The following is a 16704-nucleotide window of genomic DNA, read 5'->3' on the forward strand; positions in this document are numbered from 1 at the left end:
ATTCTTTAGGATATAGATTGGTTTGGTTTTTTGCACTTAATTTGCCTTGTTTTTAGTTTTTGTAGTCATTGCCTATATTCTCATACATTATTTCTGCTTCTCTATTCATAGCAAGTCTTCCCCACATTTTAAATTCCTTCTGATGGTCATTGCTTATGGCACTTGTAATACTCCATCACGTTCATATGACAAGTTGTTCAGTTGTTCCTCAGATGATGGGTACCCATTCTTGTTTCAAAGCTTTGCCACGATAGAAGGTACAGCTATGGATATTTTAGTGCCCATGGGACTCTTCCCCTTTGGTTCTGACTTCTGGCCATATATCCAATAGAAGAATCACTGGGTTACTGTGTAGGGATAGTTTAGTGACTTTATTTAGCTGATTATTTATTGGTCTCTACAGCAACAGAAATCCAATCTCTTGGAGTTATCCAAATATTTCTTCTTCAAGTGAGTATGTGACAGGTTACATTTTTTCTGAAAGTGACATTTGTCCATCCTGATTCAGTGCCTGCCATATGTTGGACATTTCCTTTTTCGTGGTTGTGAGACGGGTGCTAACAAATTCTGGATAGTACTTTAGATTTACTTTCTCTTCGGTACATGGATTTGCTAAAATCACTTGAACATTAGATTTTTTTTGAGCTCTTGTAATGAGGCTCTCCCAGTAGGGAGGCTGCAGGAACACTTTGATTTTTAGTTGGATTCATGGGGTACCACTGCCCATGAGAATGAAAATCTGAAGTGTGATTTTTCAACTGCTAAAGCTGAATTTTGGACCATTTGTTTTTGGAGATGCTGCCCTCCCTATCTGATTGACTAGTGGGTGATCCTGCTTGGTTTGAAATCACAGTAGCATTATAGACCTGCATTAAATGAATCCATGATTTAAAATGTTCAGGGTAGTTGATGTTCGCCGTAAAATACTTCTTCACTGTGGATGTTGTAAACATTGGCCATTACTTGAATGATAACAATCTGAAATGCTGACTTCCATCTAGAAGTTCTTAACGCTTAATATTTGTTCACTCTCAGCCTTCAAGGTCATTTTTCTGAGTGTCCCTTTTCAAGTATCAAAGGATTGGGTTTTTTTTCCCCTATAGGTACCAAACAGCATGATGGTAATTCTAAAGAAAAAGCTTCCATATATCAGAATATTCTCTCATGTTATAGAATTTATCAACCCTTTCAAAACCAAAAATTATTTTTAAGGCCCATTACTGATATTACCTGTGTGAACTGAAGGTCCAGGGATTGCCTACACAGATTTGTACTTCCTGTATGACAGTATAGACTTGTGCTTATTTGTAGAATTAATGAACAAAATGGAAAAAAAAAGTGGTAAACGAAGGAAAATACAAATTTATGAAATCCACAAAGGGCCAGATTTAGTCATGTCTCTAATGTTGCTTTTAGAGTCTTAATAACTTGTAAGCTTGATTTGAGTCAACAGACTATTGGGCCACATTGGGTTCTCCGGTCAGGTTACATCTAGAGTAGTCATTTTAGTTAAAGACTGACAGACTGGAGGACACAGAAATAGGGTGATAAGGATGGCAAGGGATTTTGAAGCCATGCTAGATGGGATCATTTAAAGGAATCGACTGGTGTGGAGAGGACGGGCTTCATTTTCCTGGTTTTCAAGTCTTTGAAGGTGCCCAGGTCAAAGAGGGCTGATTGTTTCTGCTTGGCTTTGGGGGCAGCACTACCCATAATCCCAGGAACCTGCAGAAAATAGAATGAAGGTTGATGTAAGATGACCGCCCTCGTGCTTCTTTCAGCTTGAAATGTATGACTTTTGTGAATTTTCCCCTTTTTAGTTTATTTTCTTTACTTAAAAGTGTGAGAAAGACAATTGTCATCCTGGTCCACTTGAAAGTTAAAAACTGGGATTTTGGCTTATTTCAATGACCACATAAGGAACTTTTACCTAGGCACAGTTCTAGGCTCTGCTGGCCATGCAAAGGAAAGTCTAGCACACCACCCTCAGCTTGTAACTTGCAGCTTGTGTAATAGTTGGGAGATTCAGGGGCACCCTACATAAAAAGTATATGGATCACAAAGCTAGGAAGTAGAAAATTGAGTTCTTTGCCTCTTCCTTTGTGACTCATAAGTCACTTTGTGACTCATAAGTCATTGAGTAACTTGTGCCTCAGTTTCTTTATCTGCCAAATGGAAGTAGCTGCTGTCTTATCTACCTTTATGGAGATTGTGAGAACCAAATGAGGGAATATTTGCTATTATTCAATTAGATAATTAAGGAAAATAAGCAATTATAGAGTAGCTAACTTGTGCTGAATACTGCTAAGTGCTTTACAAATATTCTCATTTTATGTCCTCACTACAATACTGCAAAATGGGTGACTTGTTATGGAGGCATATAGAGCTTTATAAGTGGTTTGCCTAGGAATCATATAGCTAAAAGTGCCTGAGGCTGGACTTTACCAATAAGAGCACCTTAGTATCTGCCTTCAAATCTAGTCTTGGCCACTTTCTCTGTGACTATTCACCTTTAAAATGAAAGCTGTGTGGACATCCCCTAAAGTCTCTTCCAGCTCTAGACCTTCAATCCTCTGCTGTGTCAACCCTAGAATTAATAGAGCTGGCAGAGACCTTTCAAGTCCTTCATCTTTCCTACTTGAAGGGAACTGGAGGCTGAAGCTTAAGGTCCCATAGCTGATTAGTGGCAGCAACAGGCTCCAAAGTCAGGGCGGATCATTCCATGGCTCCATGGTGGTTCCATTGGTTTCTGTTTCAGTAAACTTGGGAATCTGGCTCCATTGAGGTCTCTATGCTGACTGCCCCCATGTAGCACCTTGGCTATAGGAAAGACTGAATGTGTCCCTTAGAGAACTTGCTGAATGGGAGGAAGCTTTGGTTTTTAGGTTTTTGATTATTTCACTGCCTTTTAAGGGACTAAGCACTTAGAGCAGTAGTCCTCAAACTTTTTAAATAGGGGCCAGTTCACTGTCCCTCAGACTGTTGGAAGGCCGGACTACAGTAAAAACACTTACACTGTCTCCGCCCCTCAGCCCATTTGCCATAACCCAGCGGGCCACATAAACGTCTTTAGTGGGCCACATCTGGCCTGAGGGCCATAGTTTGAGAACCCCTGTATTAGAGCATCAAGATGATCTACTGGAGTGCTACGTGGAAATTAGGGCTAGCCCAGGAATATGGGATTTGTATGTATCCCAGAGATGTAATTAATACAAAGTGAAAGTCATTCAGGGTCCAAGGAGAATCTTTAAAAAGAGAAAATTTTTTTGTGTATTGTGGCTACTTCCTAGCAATGTTTCCCTCCTCCTACGAAAATAACCTTCCTTTCTAATGGTGATCTGTGCTTAATCCAAACTCCTTGATACTTTGGCCAGATCTGATGACATGTGCCTCATTTTGTGTCTCCTGTCTCCTACTTCTTTGCCGAGAGGATTTGTCTTCACTTCTTTTAAACTACATGTAAAAGTCCTGCCTTTCCCGATCCCTCTTACTATTGGTGCCTTCACTTTGGGAAGATCTCCACTTCTCCCCATTCAACCTTGAACAGTTGTGAACAAGTTGGGACTGTTTGTGTATTTCTTGGTATTCCTAGTGTTTATCCCTTTCTGCCTGGCTTTGGGGGCAGCACTACCCGTAATCCCAGGAACCTGCAGAAAATAGACTGAAGGTCTATTTTCTACTTAACCCGGCACATCATCCACTTAATAAATACCCATTGATTTGTTGACTCTTGAGTCCTGATTGATCAGAATTCCAGTCTTCAATTTCCATTCCATTAATGTGATCATTGTGTCATCTTTTCTTAGTACTTAATTGCTTTGCTCATTCCAGTGTTCTCAGATTTCTTTGAATTCTTCATATTTGTCATTTTTATGTCAAAATGTCAGTTTTTTTTCCAGTCATTTCCTAATTAATGGACACAGTTTTCCAACATTTATCATACATATACTACTTGCAAAGCCCTGTACCAGGGATTAAAATATAGAAGCGAAATGAAAAACGTCTTATTAAAAAAAGAAAATCCTGTCAGTGAATTCTTAGAAAAAAGAGGCAGCATATCAGAATGGGTAGAGAGCTGCCTGACTTCAGAGTCAGGAAGAGCCAAGTTCTGGACATCCCTGTAAAGTCTCTTCCAGATCTAGATCTCTGATCCTGTGCTGTACCACCCTAGAATTGTAGCGCTGGCAGAGCCCTTGACATCTGTGACATCCTGGCTGTGTGACCCTTGGCAAGTCATTTGACTCAAGTCAGCAATCAATTTGTTAATCACCTGCTATGAGTCTAGCATTACTTTTTTTTTTTTTTTTTTTAATAGTTTTTATTTACCAGATACTTGCATGGGTAAATTTACAAACATTGACAATTGTCAAAACTTTTTTTTTGTTGTTTTTTTTTTTTTTTTTGTTTTTCCTGAGGCTGGGGTTAAGTGACTTGCCCAGGATCACACAGCTAGGAAATGTTAAGTGTCTGAAACCAGATTTGAACTCTGGTCCTCCTGAATTCAAGGCTGGTGCTCTATCCACTGCAGCTCCTAGCTGCCCCCAAAACTTTTTTTTTTTTTTTTTTTTTTTCAATTTTTCCCCTCCTTCCCCCCCCCCCCCCCCGTTGGCAGATGTATTGGTTACAATACATGTTAAATATGTTGGAGTATAAATTAAATACAATATATGTATATATGACCAAACAGTTGTTTTGCCGAACAAAAAGAATTGGACTTTGAAGGAAATCCAAAATGCAGGCGGACAAAATTAGAGGGATTAGGAATTCTATGTAGCGGTTCATAGTCATCTCCCAGAATTCTTTTGCTGGGTGTGGCTGGTTCAGTTCATTACTGCTCTATTGGAACTGATTTGGCTCATCTCATTGTTGGAGAGGGCCACGTCCATCAGAACTGATCATCACATAGTATTGTTGTAGAAGTATATAAATAATCTCCTGGTCCTGCTCATTTCACTCAGCATCAGTTCATGTAAGTCTCTCCAGGCCTTTCTGAAATCATCCTGTTGGTCCTTTCTTACAGAATAATAATATTCCATACTATTCATATACCACAATTTATTCAGCCATTCTCCAGTTGATGGGCATCCACTCAGTTTCCAGTTTCTGGCCACCACAAAGAGGGCTGCCACAAACATTCTTACACATACAGGTCCCTTTCCCTTTAAGATCTTTTTGGGATACAAACCCAGTAGTAACACTAGCATTACTTTTAAGTGCAGAGGATACAAAGAAATATAAAATGAAGTCAGGAAAACAAACAAGATGAAAATTTGTCCCTTCTCTATTAAGGAGCTTATAATCCAATTGGGAATATAATGCAAATGTGTAATATATGTATAGATCCCTCATCTGCTAGTTTTACAACTGTTAAAATTTGCTTTAGCCTAATCTAGCCTATTCCTGAAATGTTGAAGTGTCAGCTACTCTTTGTGGTCACTTTTGTTAATGATACATTTTATAACTGAACAGGAGTCAAGGCAATCTCTTAGGCTTGGAAGCTATTCTATTTCCTTAAAAAAAAAAAAAATCAGGACATTTGCCCTTTTCCTCATGCTGTAGCACATCTGTTTTCCACTGCCCAAGTCTTTGTTTTTATAGCTGAAGAAACTGAAACCTAGAGAAGTATATTATTCATGACTCTGTAGCTCCTTAGAACCAGAACTGAGATGGGAACCCTAGTTCTTGATTCCAGATCTAATGTCCTTGCAACTTCACCAAAGTGGAATCCACAAAATGGATTGTAAACCCATTGAGGGCAGGGACAAAGGTTGAGTTTTCCTGTTGTCTCTTCCCATCTGCTGGTACAAACTAAATGCTTAATCAGTGTTTGTTGACATGAATTGCTATAGTGATTTTGATACAGTTCATGATATGAAACCAAGATGTTATTTGTGTAGAGTTTCTAATTCTGCTACAGCAGCATTATTTGCCCCCCTCTCTATACTCAAACAGCCTCTCCTGTTTCAGGTCCTTATCACCTCTTTCCTGGACTACTGTAATTTTTTTTTTTTTGGGGGGGAAAGGAGGCCGTGGGGTTACATGACTTGCCAGAGCCACCTAGTTAAGTACTTGAGGCTATATTTGAACTTAGGGACCAGACGCCAGGATTTTCTTTGTTCTACCCACCTAGCACCCCTTAATTTTCCCTGTGCTTTACTCTTTCCCTTTTGTGATCCATCTTCCATGCAGCTGCCAAATTGATGTTTCTAAAACGTTGTCTGACCAAGTCACCTTCCTCTTTATCAAAAATCTTTGGTGGCTCCCTATTTATCTCTACAGTAGAAGTCAATATTCTCAACCTGACATTTTAAAGCTCTCTACAAATATTCTCCCTTCACGCCTATCAAAGTCATCAGCTAGTGTGACTCCCTACACAACATTCCACTTCCCACTTCTGTACTTTTGTCTAAGCCCAGACCCACTTCAATGTATTTGCTGCCGTTTCTCCTAATAGAATCCCTAGTTCCAAGCTCAGTTCAGGTGTTCAAGTCTGTCATTTTTCACGGAAGTAGACTGGGATAGCAGGAAAAACCCTGGCTTTGGAATCAGAGGCTCAGGATTCAGATTTTCCCTTTGACACACATTTCTTCCTATTTAAAATGAGGATTTGGACTAGAGGGTCCATGAGATCCCTTATAAACCGGAGAGTCAGCCTCTTTGAAATGACTTACAGTTATTTGTACGCATATCAAACATCTCTCTCTAGTAAAAAGTTTCTTGAGGGCAGGAATAGTTTTGTATTTTTCTCTCCGTACATCTAACACTTAGACACAGTGCCCCTGTACATAGGAGGTGCTTAATAATTGTCTCTTCAATTAAACTTCTACTTGGGCTTGGAAAGGTAGGTATTGAATGGTGATAATGGATGATGAGACAAGAAAATCAGTGTTTCCCCAAAGTGGGATCCAGCACCCCCAGTTCTTTGAATTCCCGGTCCATTAATTATTAAACATTGATTATATGCAGACCAGTGTGCCAGAGCAGATGCAAAGTTTAGATAAGACAGTCCCCTCATGGGGTTTGCAAATGCCCAAAGCCAGATGGTACTATTGTGTTTGGGTTGGGTGTTATTTAGAGATTAGGTCCAGGGGGAAAAAAGTGTGTATTCCGATGGTGGGGAGCCCTGACTGTATTTGCTGGCTGGTTTTATTTGGGGAAGCTTGGTGGTGACTGTTAATGGTGATTCACTCTGGAGGTGGCTTCTCTTCCCCCCCCCCCCCCCCCATGTAAGACAAGAAAGTGGGACTTGGAAATAGACGTTAATGATATCTTGCTAGGAAAAAGAAAAAAACCCAAACCCAAAACATGTGAGCTGCTGATGCTGGGTTCCCCTTGGCTAGGTGCTCAGTGGAAGCAAATGGATGGGATGTTTTCCTCCCAGGAACCTTAAATAAGGAGGAGCCAATTGGTTTGTTTCCTAGAAAGCCCCGAGACCGGCACCTTCCTGGCTGTTTTCAGTCTGCCTTCTCCGAGGCTCGGAGGTATACAGTTCAGCTCCTTAAATATCTCCATCTGCAGCAGGATTTAAAAAAAGCTGGGCCTGGAGGTAACCCGAGATGCTCAGCTGCACTGTGGTCCAGGCAGAGGCGGCCCATCCCAGCAGCCTCCGTCCTCCCCACGCCCCGCTGCTCGTGTGAGCCATGAGGACCTTTTATCTGTGGCTGGCTGGCAATTAATTTGGCTGTGGCTCGGAGGGATTAAGCCCTGCCCGATTTCTTTACTTCCCCGGGGAGTTCCGGGCCCTCCAGCCACCCCTGACTAGTTTTCAGGCATTTAAAGGCAGAATCCTCTGAACGTTCTGGCCAAGAAAAGGGCAGTCCCGGGCAGCATTGCCCCCACCCAGGGCTCCCCCTGCCCCTTCCTCTGTCCCGGTGGCAGTTTCTCAGATCCCAGGAGGAACTCTGGGAAGATTCTTTAACCCCAATTTAAAGCGATGATGGGGGTGGGGGTGATGAAGTCTTCTGCCCGATAGGTTAAGTGCCCTGCTGGCCACAGACTAAGCCGGTGAGACCTTTGATTGATTGATCCTGGAAGGTAAACGTGGCTTCTCCCCGGTGGGCGCGGACTATCCGGATGCCTGCTCGGTGCCCGGGCTGGAGATGCGATCCCAGGCGCTGGCTCGTGGCTGAGCCTCCGGGAGTGGGGGCGGGGGCGCGGGGCTTTCCTTCAAACTCTGCCCCCTGGAGAAGGGCCTGTGCCAGCGCTTTTGCCCGGCCGGGCCCCAGGGGGCCTTGCGAGGGCGGGCTCCCCGCACGTGGCTTCTGAAAGTTCGCCAGCAAATCAGAGCAGCTCCATGTCTTCGCAGGGAGCTCGCTTCATTATCAGGGCTCTGTTTTGACAGCTTTTGCTATTTTTTTTTTTTCCTCCCCAGCTCCGGAGTGGGAATTGGGCCGCCTTTTGTAAGAGTTCGCGGCCGGTGGCTCCCCCTTTGCCTGCCTTCCCCGAGGCTCGGCTTCTAGAGGAAGGCCCGCGGGTGGACGGCCACACACTTTGGCCCCGAGTTGAAAATGCAGGTGGACGTCTGTCTCCCGAGGGGATTACTGAGGAGAGCCTCGTTTAAAGCCAGAGTGGGGAAAGGGGCTTTGGAAGGAGGCTGGGGAACCAGGGCCCAAGCGGCTGCAGGGGCGCTGCCCGGGGGAGGAGCGAGGGGGTTCTCCCTGGAAGGGCCAGGGCGGGACCGTGGCCTTCCTGTCCCCCCGGGGTCCCGAGGTGTGCACTGCCATTTGTGGGGGAGGGGGCTGGGAGGTGTATTCCACGTACTGTGAGAGGAAAGCGGGGAAGGCGCTCATATCCCAGACTAGCTTTATTTCCAGGTATTCTCCCCCCCTAGAGCTCGTGGGACCTGCCCCCCACCCCTCCTGCCCTTCGTGGGGTGGGGTCCGGCGCATCGTGCCCCCCTCCCTCCCCCCGTGCAGCCCCACTGCATCCGGCCATCCAGACTAGGAAGGGGGAGCCGAGTCCCCCCCTCGGGCCTTTGGGTTCCTCGGACGGAGGGCGTATCTTCCCGCCGCCCCCCTCCCCACTTCCCGGCCCCTGCCTGTCACTCCCTCCGTTTCCTCTGTGGCCTTAGAGGGGCGCTCAGCCGTCTGGCTGGTGGCTCCGCGAGCCTCCCGGCCACGGCGGGACCGCACTCCTGTCGGGCCCGGGCTTCCACTACCTTCTCGGGCCCGACCCCCTCCGATTCCTCCTCCCCCACAGTCCCGGGCCCTCTCCAGACGAGTCCCCCCAAGTTGGTCCCGGGTGCGAACTCCTGGTGCTGCCGGAACGATGGGATGCGGTTGCCACGGCAACCAGACTGGACGTCACAATCCGGGCATGTGTGCCCCCACCCCCCCCACCCCGCCCCCCCGCCGTGCCGCCGGCGCTGCCGCCGCCGCCGCCTCCCTCCCTCTGCCGGCGGGCGGCTGCGGGACTCAGGCTGGGCTGCGGGGCGCGGGTGGGCGGAGCGCTCCGGAGTGACCGAGCCGAAGCGCTCGGGGGGCTTTTGGTGGAGCTTAGCGACGCGGGCGGGAGAAGGAGGGGATCGGGGTCCGGGGCTGAGATTTGGGGGGGGAACGGGGGGGGGGGACGGGTAGCCGCCATCTTCTCGCCAAGCCGGCCTCGCCCGCCGCGCCCGCAGCTCCGGCAGCGCACGGGTTAAGCCTGGCACCGCGCCCCGCGGGGGGGGGGCTCCCACCTCCCCTCCCCTCCCCCCCGTGCCGGGCATGCGGGGCCCGCTGGGCACAGAGGAGGAGCCGCCGCAGCTGCCCGAGGAGGAGGAAGAGGAGATGGAGAACGACGAGGACATGTCAGGTGAGCGGGGAGCGCCCGAGGTGCCCGGGTGCCGGGCACAGGCATGGTGAGCGGGAGGAGGACGACGCTGGGCACGGGCCCCGGGGCAGAAGCGGCGCTCGAGACCCGCTCGAGGGAGGAGGGGGAAGAGGAAGGGGAGCTGCACGGGCTGGGCAGGGCGGGAGACGGATCTGCGCCAGGTTGTCTCCCGGGGAGGGGGCGTTGCGGAGGGCTGGGGCCCCAGCCGGGGAGCCCTCAGGCTGGGGCTCTGGGTCCTGGGGAGGCTGTGCGCGCTTCGGGCGGCGGGGTGGGGGGAGTGATCGTGTCGAGCTGAGCGCTTGGGCTGGAGGCTGGGCTCGGGGAGGGTGGGTGGGGGGCCGTGGGCAGCGCCCTGGTTGCCCTCTGTGCGGGAGGGGGCTGGGCCACCTTTTCCTCGTCTCTCTGGGTAGTAGAGCCGAGGCACTGGGCTGAGAGAGGCGGGAAGCGCCGCCGGGGTCAGCCCTTGTGCCCTTGAGTGTGGGGTGTGTGTTTGTGGGGACTTGGGGAGGGGGGACGCCGTGGGACGCGCCCTGGGCGATGGCACGGGAGGCTTTGGCCTCCGGGTGTCTCTCCACAGGAAAGGGTCCCGGGCCTTGGGCCGCCTCTCGAGTTTCGGCCTGAGGGTGGGGGTGGGGCCCTCCGAGGACTCCCTCCGAGAAAGAGCCGATGTTGGAGTGGGCGAGTGGTGGGGCTCCGGAGCGTTTGTGGGTAAGGATTGGCCGGCCCGGGCTATTCCCTTGCCAAGTAACTAAGGACCTAGCTGGCATGGGCTTGGCCCCTTCCTGGCGCTGATGGCCACACTGTGGTGTCCCGTTCTGCCAAAGGCTGGCAGAGGACAGGTGGGTGTCTGGTGTCGGCCCAGAGGATGTCCCAGCAGCTCGGATGGTGGAATGGCAGGGCCAAGGACTCCTCGCCAAGCTTAAGGTCCCTCCCCAGCCCCAGCGCTCACACTGTGTGCCTCTCCAAAGCCTGAGTCCAGACAGTCCTTTTTCCCTGAAGACCTGGATGGGGGGGAGGGGAATGTGCAGGAAACACTGCCTCCCGCTGGGACAGATCCCTATGGGGGTTCGGGGACTGCCCCTCCTCCCCCCCTCCTCCTAGGCCCACCACTCCGTAGTCCTCCCTTTGCTCTTTCTTCTGTGGACTTCAGGGCTACTCAGAAACCAAACGGCAGAGGTATAAGTAGCAACCCTCTACCTGGGGGTCCCAAGTGCAACCTTGGGGCATGGATGGGGGAGGGAGAGAAGAGGCCGATACTTCCTCCCGGAAAGGGACTTTCAGAGGCCAGGGTCTTCCCCTCCCACTCTCAGTGTGCCAGGCCCGGTTTCCCTCCTCCACCTTTGGGATATTGGAGCCCCAGACTGGAGTTGGGGCCTTTCTGGACCTCACTTGCCAAAGCTGAAACACACCTTGCTTGGGAAGTTAACCCTTCTTGTTGAGTTCTGCTCTGTCTCTCTTCCCAGCCTGTCCCTTCCAACCCCTCTGCTCCTCAAACAGAAATGAAGTTTACCAACTGTTTATTGGCTTCCCAGACACCCCAACTTTGGGGATTTATGATTATTGTGAAATAAGCTTCATGTTGGGAAGAAACAGGGACACGGTTCAAAGCCCTCACTCCAGTTTATCCAGCAACCTGTGGGGTTAAGAGCTCTCATTAGCCAACCAAGTCAATCACCCACTTGTGGCTGAGCTTCCTCCATGTGCCTCCTCATTTTCCCCCTCTCACGCTGCTCCATCCACCTCTAAGCATTTCTCCAGAATCCCCTCCCTCCCTCCACCTTCTTCTGCAGTCCATTAATGGTTTCTGGTCCTGTTATTGAGGCCAAACGGAGCCTAATCCTTCAAGTACATAACGGCTCCTCAAATAACAGCTGAAGACAGATATTGTTTCCCTCCTAAATCTTTTTCTTCTCTGGGCTAAACCAAATTATGGTTCCTTGATATGGTGGGATTTCAAAGGCATCGGACACAAGCTTTTCCTCATCCTCCCTTCAAGTTGCCCAATGTCCCACCCCTTTAAAATGATGTATTGTTTTATATGTACATACCTACACACACAATTTTATATATATGGTGTCTCTCTGGTGGAATATAATTTCCTTGGGGGCAAGAACTGGTTTGTTTTAAGTCTGTGTCTCTGGTGGAATATAATTTCCTTGGGGGCAAGAACTGGTTTGTTTTAAGTCTGTGTCTCTGGTGGAATATAATTTCCTTGGGGGCAAGAAGTGGTTTGTTTTCAGCCTTTGTGTTGCCAGTACATAGCACAGAGCTTGCTATGCAGTAGGTTCTTAATAAATGCTTGGAGACTGATAGTTGGTTCTGGTTGGCTGCCTCTGGCTATCTGCTAGCTTTCTAAACTGTAGTATCTAGAACTGAACACAGCATTGCAGAGGGCAGAGGATGGAGTGGGACTCTCACCGCCTCATTCCCTGACTCTCCAGGCACACTTTTCAGTTGTGATGAATATCTGTGATTCCAAACATTTTCTGATCTCACTACCCTTCCCTTGGAGGGAGGGATTGTCCTATAAAGGAAAGAGTGCCATATTTGGAGTCAAAGATCCCACGTTCAAATCTTAGCTGTCATTTATTCTTGGAGTGTCCCTGGATAAACATCGACTACTGTGGAACAGTTTCTGCACCTGCAAAATGAGAGGATTGGGCTGGATGGACACCACGAATGCCTTTCCTCAGAGCTCTGTCACTCTGTCTTGAGAGTCAGCAGTAGTAGTTAGTGCCATTCTAAGCGCTTATCTTTACCATTTCATCCCAAATGACTCCCCATTACTCACTTTTATCTTCCAATCAAATTGGAACTCTTTTCTTTCCTACTCTTCTTCATCTTGGAACTTCCTCCTTCTCCCCCTCTACTCCTGCAAGCTTCCTCTGTTGAAATAGGCCTTCCTCTCTCGAAGGTAGAACCTCCTCTTTGATCTTTGCAGATAAAAATGGTCTCTTCCTTCTCAAACAGAAACTATAAATTGCAGAAAAACTGCCAATCTGTATTGGTGGAGGAACTGTCCAGAGAAGGAGTTCCCTGTATGACTGAAATCGTAGGTCTGGCCTCCAACAAAAAGCTCTCCTTTGCTCTTATTTCAATCTTTTAATGTATCCCGGTTACTGTTGCTCACATGCTGCCCCCCAAACTCCCACTAGATTGGAAGCTTCTTGAGGGCAAGGGTCTGTGTGTTTCATTCACCTTCATGTCACAGTGCCCGGAACAGGGCTTCATAAATGGTAGCTACTTAATAAAAATATTCAAAATGATCGATCGATGCTCTGGAAGGAGACACAGACTTGGAGTGAGAAGACCTGGATTGGCTCCTCAGTCCTACTTGGATCATGTCCACAATTTTAGATCTCAAGTTCCTCATGTGTCAAATGAGATCACTTTCTAAAGTCCTTTTGGATTCCAAACCTGACTTCTAGTCCCAGTTCCGCTCATGACTGGCTGTGTGTGATCTTGAGCAAATTGCTTTCTTTCCCTCAGCCTCAGTTTCCTCATTTGTAAAATGAGGAAAACAAAATCTATTCCACCCCACTGGGGTGAGGTTAAAGAGCAAATTAAAATATGTGAAAGTCCTGGGAACAGCAGGAATCTACAAAAGGGAGGACCAAGGATCATTCTTCTAGGGCTCCATTGAATGGCCCCAACATCTTTTTTTTCTGCAAAAATATTTTGACTTTTCCAGGGGCCACACAACCAGTATGGGGAAATTCCCAGGGAAATGCTGTGCTTGCCATTCAGGAAATTGGCTCAGCCTGCCCAGGAAGGACCTGCTTCAGATGTTTCTACTCCCCCAATCTCTTTTGTAGAGCTGAAGAAAGAATGTTTTTTGGCCATGTGCCTGGCAAATGATTATCTCCACATGCTTGAAAACAGCTCTTATGTCCTCTTGGAGCTGTCTCTTTTCTAGGCTAAACATCCCCAATTCCTTCAACCCCTTCTCATAAACAGACTCAAGACCCCTTCCCCTCCTGGTTTTCATCCTCTGGACACTCTATCTACCTTTTAAGTGTCCTTCTTACTAGATGATGTGCAGAAACTGAGCCAGTGCTCTAGATCTGAAAACACCCATAAATCAATGAGTCTACTCTGCCTAATTCTGCCTCACCATGTGTCTATGGCTCTCTGCTGCTTCTGGGATTTTCTCCCTACTCCACCTCTTTGCTCTTGTTTTTGTTTTCCTCCTATCCAAGTCCCATTCATTGCCTAATATCAACAAATTGTACAGATACTTTCCTATTTTTAGTGTGATAAAAGAAGTCACTGATTGAAGTTAGAGAGCAGGGTTCAAATCCCAGGGCTAACATTTAAGCTAGATGACCTTCTCTCTTTTTTTTTTTTCTCCTATCCAAGTCCCATTCATTGCCTAATGCCCGAATATCAACAAATTGAACCTTCCTATTTTTAGTGTGATAAAAAAAGTCACTGACTTGAAGTTAGGGAGCAGGGTTCAAATCCCAGTGCTAACATTTAAGCTAGATGACCTTAGATACATCACTTCAGTTCTCTGAACACCAGTTCCCTCATGTGTAAAATGGGGCCTTAGATACATCACTTCAGTTCTCTGAACCCCAGTTCCCTCATGTGTAAAATGGGAATTATAATCCACCAACCAACCCACCCACAAGCATTTACTATGTGCCAGGCACTATGTCAAATGCTAGAGATCACCCAGACACAAGTGAAAAGGATTCTTTAGGGAGCTTATATTTTAATGGAAAGGCAATATACTCATATAATACGGAGATAACACAGTATTAGTCAGTGAACAAACATTAAGTGCCTACTGTGTCAGACACGGGGTGGTTGGATGGCCTTCATAACATCTAGGAGGTGATGCCGTGCCATGCAAGTAAATTGGATTTAAGTGAGGGAGGGCTGGGCAAAGTCACAGTCTCCCTTTCTCCTCTGGAGCCATCTGGGGCCAGTGGCAAGATATAGATCAGGATGACTGGAAATGGACCTCCAGACACTGGGAATACAAATTTAAAGATAGATCTATAAAGAATTAAGTATTAAGAGGTAAGCTAATTACTATACTAAACTCTGAGGCTATAAACAATTAGAAAAAAAAAATGGCCACCATTCAACTTACATTCTAAATGGGAATGGGAGACAAAAATGCATATGCAGTTCATCATACGGACAAAGTGAATGACTGCAAAGTGAATGACTGCAAATAAACTGTTCCCAAGGGACACTCGCAGGCTCAAGAAAGGACACTCTAAGGCTTAGTAAAGGCTCAGAAAAAAGGTGGCACTTGAGTTGATTTCTCCTCCCCTCCCCCCCCCCCAGAGGCTGGGGTTAAGTGATTTGCCCAGGGTCACACAGCTAGGACGTGTTAAGTGTCTGAGACCAGATTTGAACTCGGGTCCTCCTGAATTCAAGGCTGGTGCTCTATCCACTGCGCCACTTAGCTGGCCCCTTGAGTTGATTTTTTGAAGGAAAGCAAAAATTCCAAAAGGCAGAGATGAGGAAGGAATATGTTTCAGGCAAGAGAAACTGGAAAGTACATGTGGCATTCAACAAATATCTCTATTGCCCACCTCAGGGGGTTCCCGTGGTAATTCTAATTTCTATCTCACTTGCTCATTGCACAACCCCCATCTTTTGCCCCTCAGCTACACTCAAAACAGCGCTGTAACATAAATGGCATTATCTCCATTTTACAGATACAAAATTTGAGGCTTAGGGATGGAATTATTTGCCCATGGTTACACAGCCAATCAGGCAGCTAGCTAGCTAGAGGGACTGACATCAGAATCAGGAGGAACTGAGTTCAAATACAGTCTCTTTTTTTATTTTTTTATTTTTTTGAGGCTGGGGTTAAGTGACTTGCCCAGGGTCGCACAGCTAGGAAATGTTAAGTGTCTGAGACCAGATTCGAACTCCGGTCCTCCATCCACTGCGCCACCTAGCTGCCCCAAATACAGTCTCTAGCTGGGTGACCTTGGCAAGTCACTTCACCCTGTTTGCCTCAGTTTCCCCATCTGCAAAAGAGCTGGGAAAGGAAATGGCAAATATTTGCTAGAAAATTCCAAAAGGAGTCACAGAGAGAGTAGGACAAGATTGAAATGGCTTAATGGACCTAGTCAAGAAGACTATTTTCTGAGTTCAAATCCTTAGACTGTTAGATGCAACTGGGAAAATGAACACAGAGTAAAAGACAGTGTCAGTGCCAGAGCTACCACTGAAACACAGGTCCCCTTGACCCCAAAGTCATTTTCCATTAAATCAAGTGGCTGATGGGAAATGGGAAAGCAATAAGATAAAAAATAGAAAAATCATTTTGTGTGGGTGGAGTGTTGAGGTCAAGAATGGTTTTAAGTAAGGATTCACATCTGAGTTGAGTTGGAGGGGTTTTTAATAGGTAGATATGAGGAAAGACAGCATTCCAGGAAGCCTGGGCAAAGTTGGGATGTGGTATGGGTGTTATGTGATGAAAGTCGAATCAATTCGGTCTAGAAAAGGAAGACTGAATCGTACCATGGATGCTTTCAGTGCCTTACAGATGAGTTTATATTTTTTATACTCTTATGATAATTGGTAATAACAATAGGGGAAGCAAGAAAGCTTTATCAGAGGAGTGAGATTCAGACTTGGACTTCAGGAATATCCATTTGGTAGCTTCTTTTGATGGTTTGCAGAAGAAAGAAACTGACTGGAATATTCCCAGAGTTTCATGCTGTCCTAAAACTTTCTAACCCTGGAAAGACTTTCAGACTTTCATTGACTTTCATCCCTAAGGAAGGGAACCCCATTCATTACCTCTCAGAGTGGTCCATTCCACTTTTGTAGAGATCCAATTGTTAAGAAAGTTCTTCGTTATAGTAGACCTAAATCCAGACTTTTTATTACTTCTATCAGTTCCCTTAGAGTGTTCCTTTT

General features: G+C 46.9%; 1 protein-coding gene across 14 annotated transcripts in view; it reads left to right on the forward strand.

The window, feature by feature from the left end:
* The first annotated feature begins 9552 nt into the window (after window positions 1–9552).
* The window catches only part of CHD5 (chromodomain helicase DNA binding protein 5), a 144894-nt gene continuing 137742 nt past the window's right edge, over window positions 9553–16704 (forward strand). For all 14 annotated transcript variants that reach the window (XR_012488593.1, XM_074306423.1, XM_074306432.1 and 11 more), the window contains exon 1: window positions 9553–9792. Coding sequence is in view for 13 of the 14 variants with exons in the window: in XM_074306423.1 (XP_074162524.1) it covers window positions 9705–9792 (88 nt within the window). In the remaining variant the exon portion in view is untranslated. The remainder of the gene's footprint in view (window positions 9793–16704) is intronic.

This window comes from Sminthopsis crassicaudata, chromosome 3 (assembly GCF_048593235.1).
Source record: "Sminthopsis crassicaudata isolate SCR6 chromosome 3, ASM4859323v1, whole genome shotgun sequence".
NCBI lineage: Eukaryota > Metazoa > Chordata > Mammalia > Dasyuromorphia > Dasyuridae > Sminthopsis > Sminthopsis crassicaudata.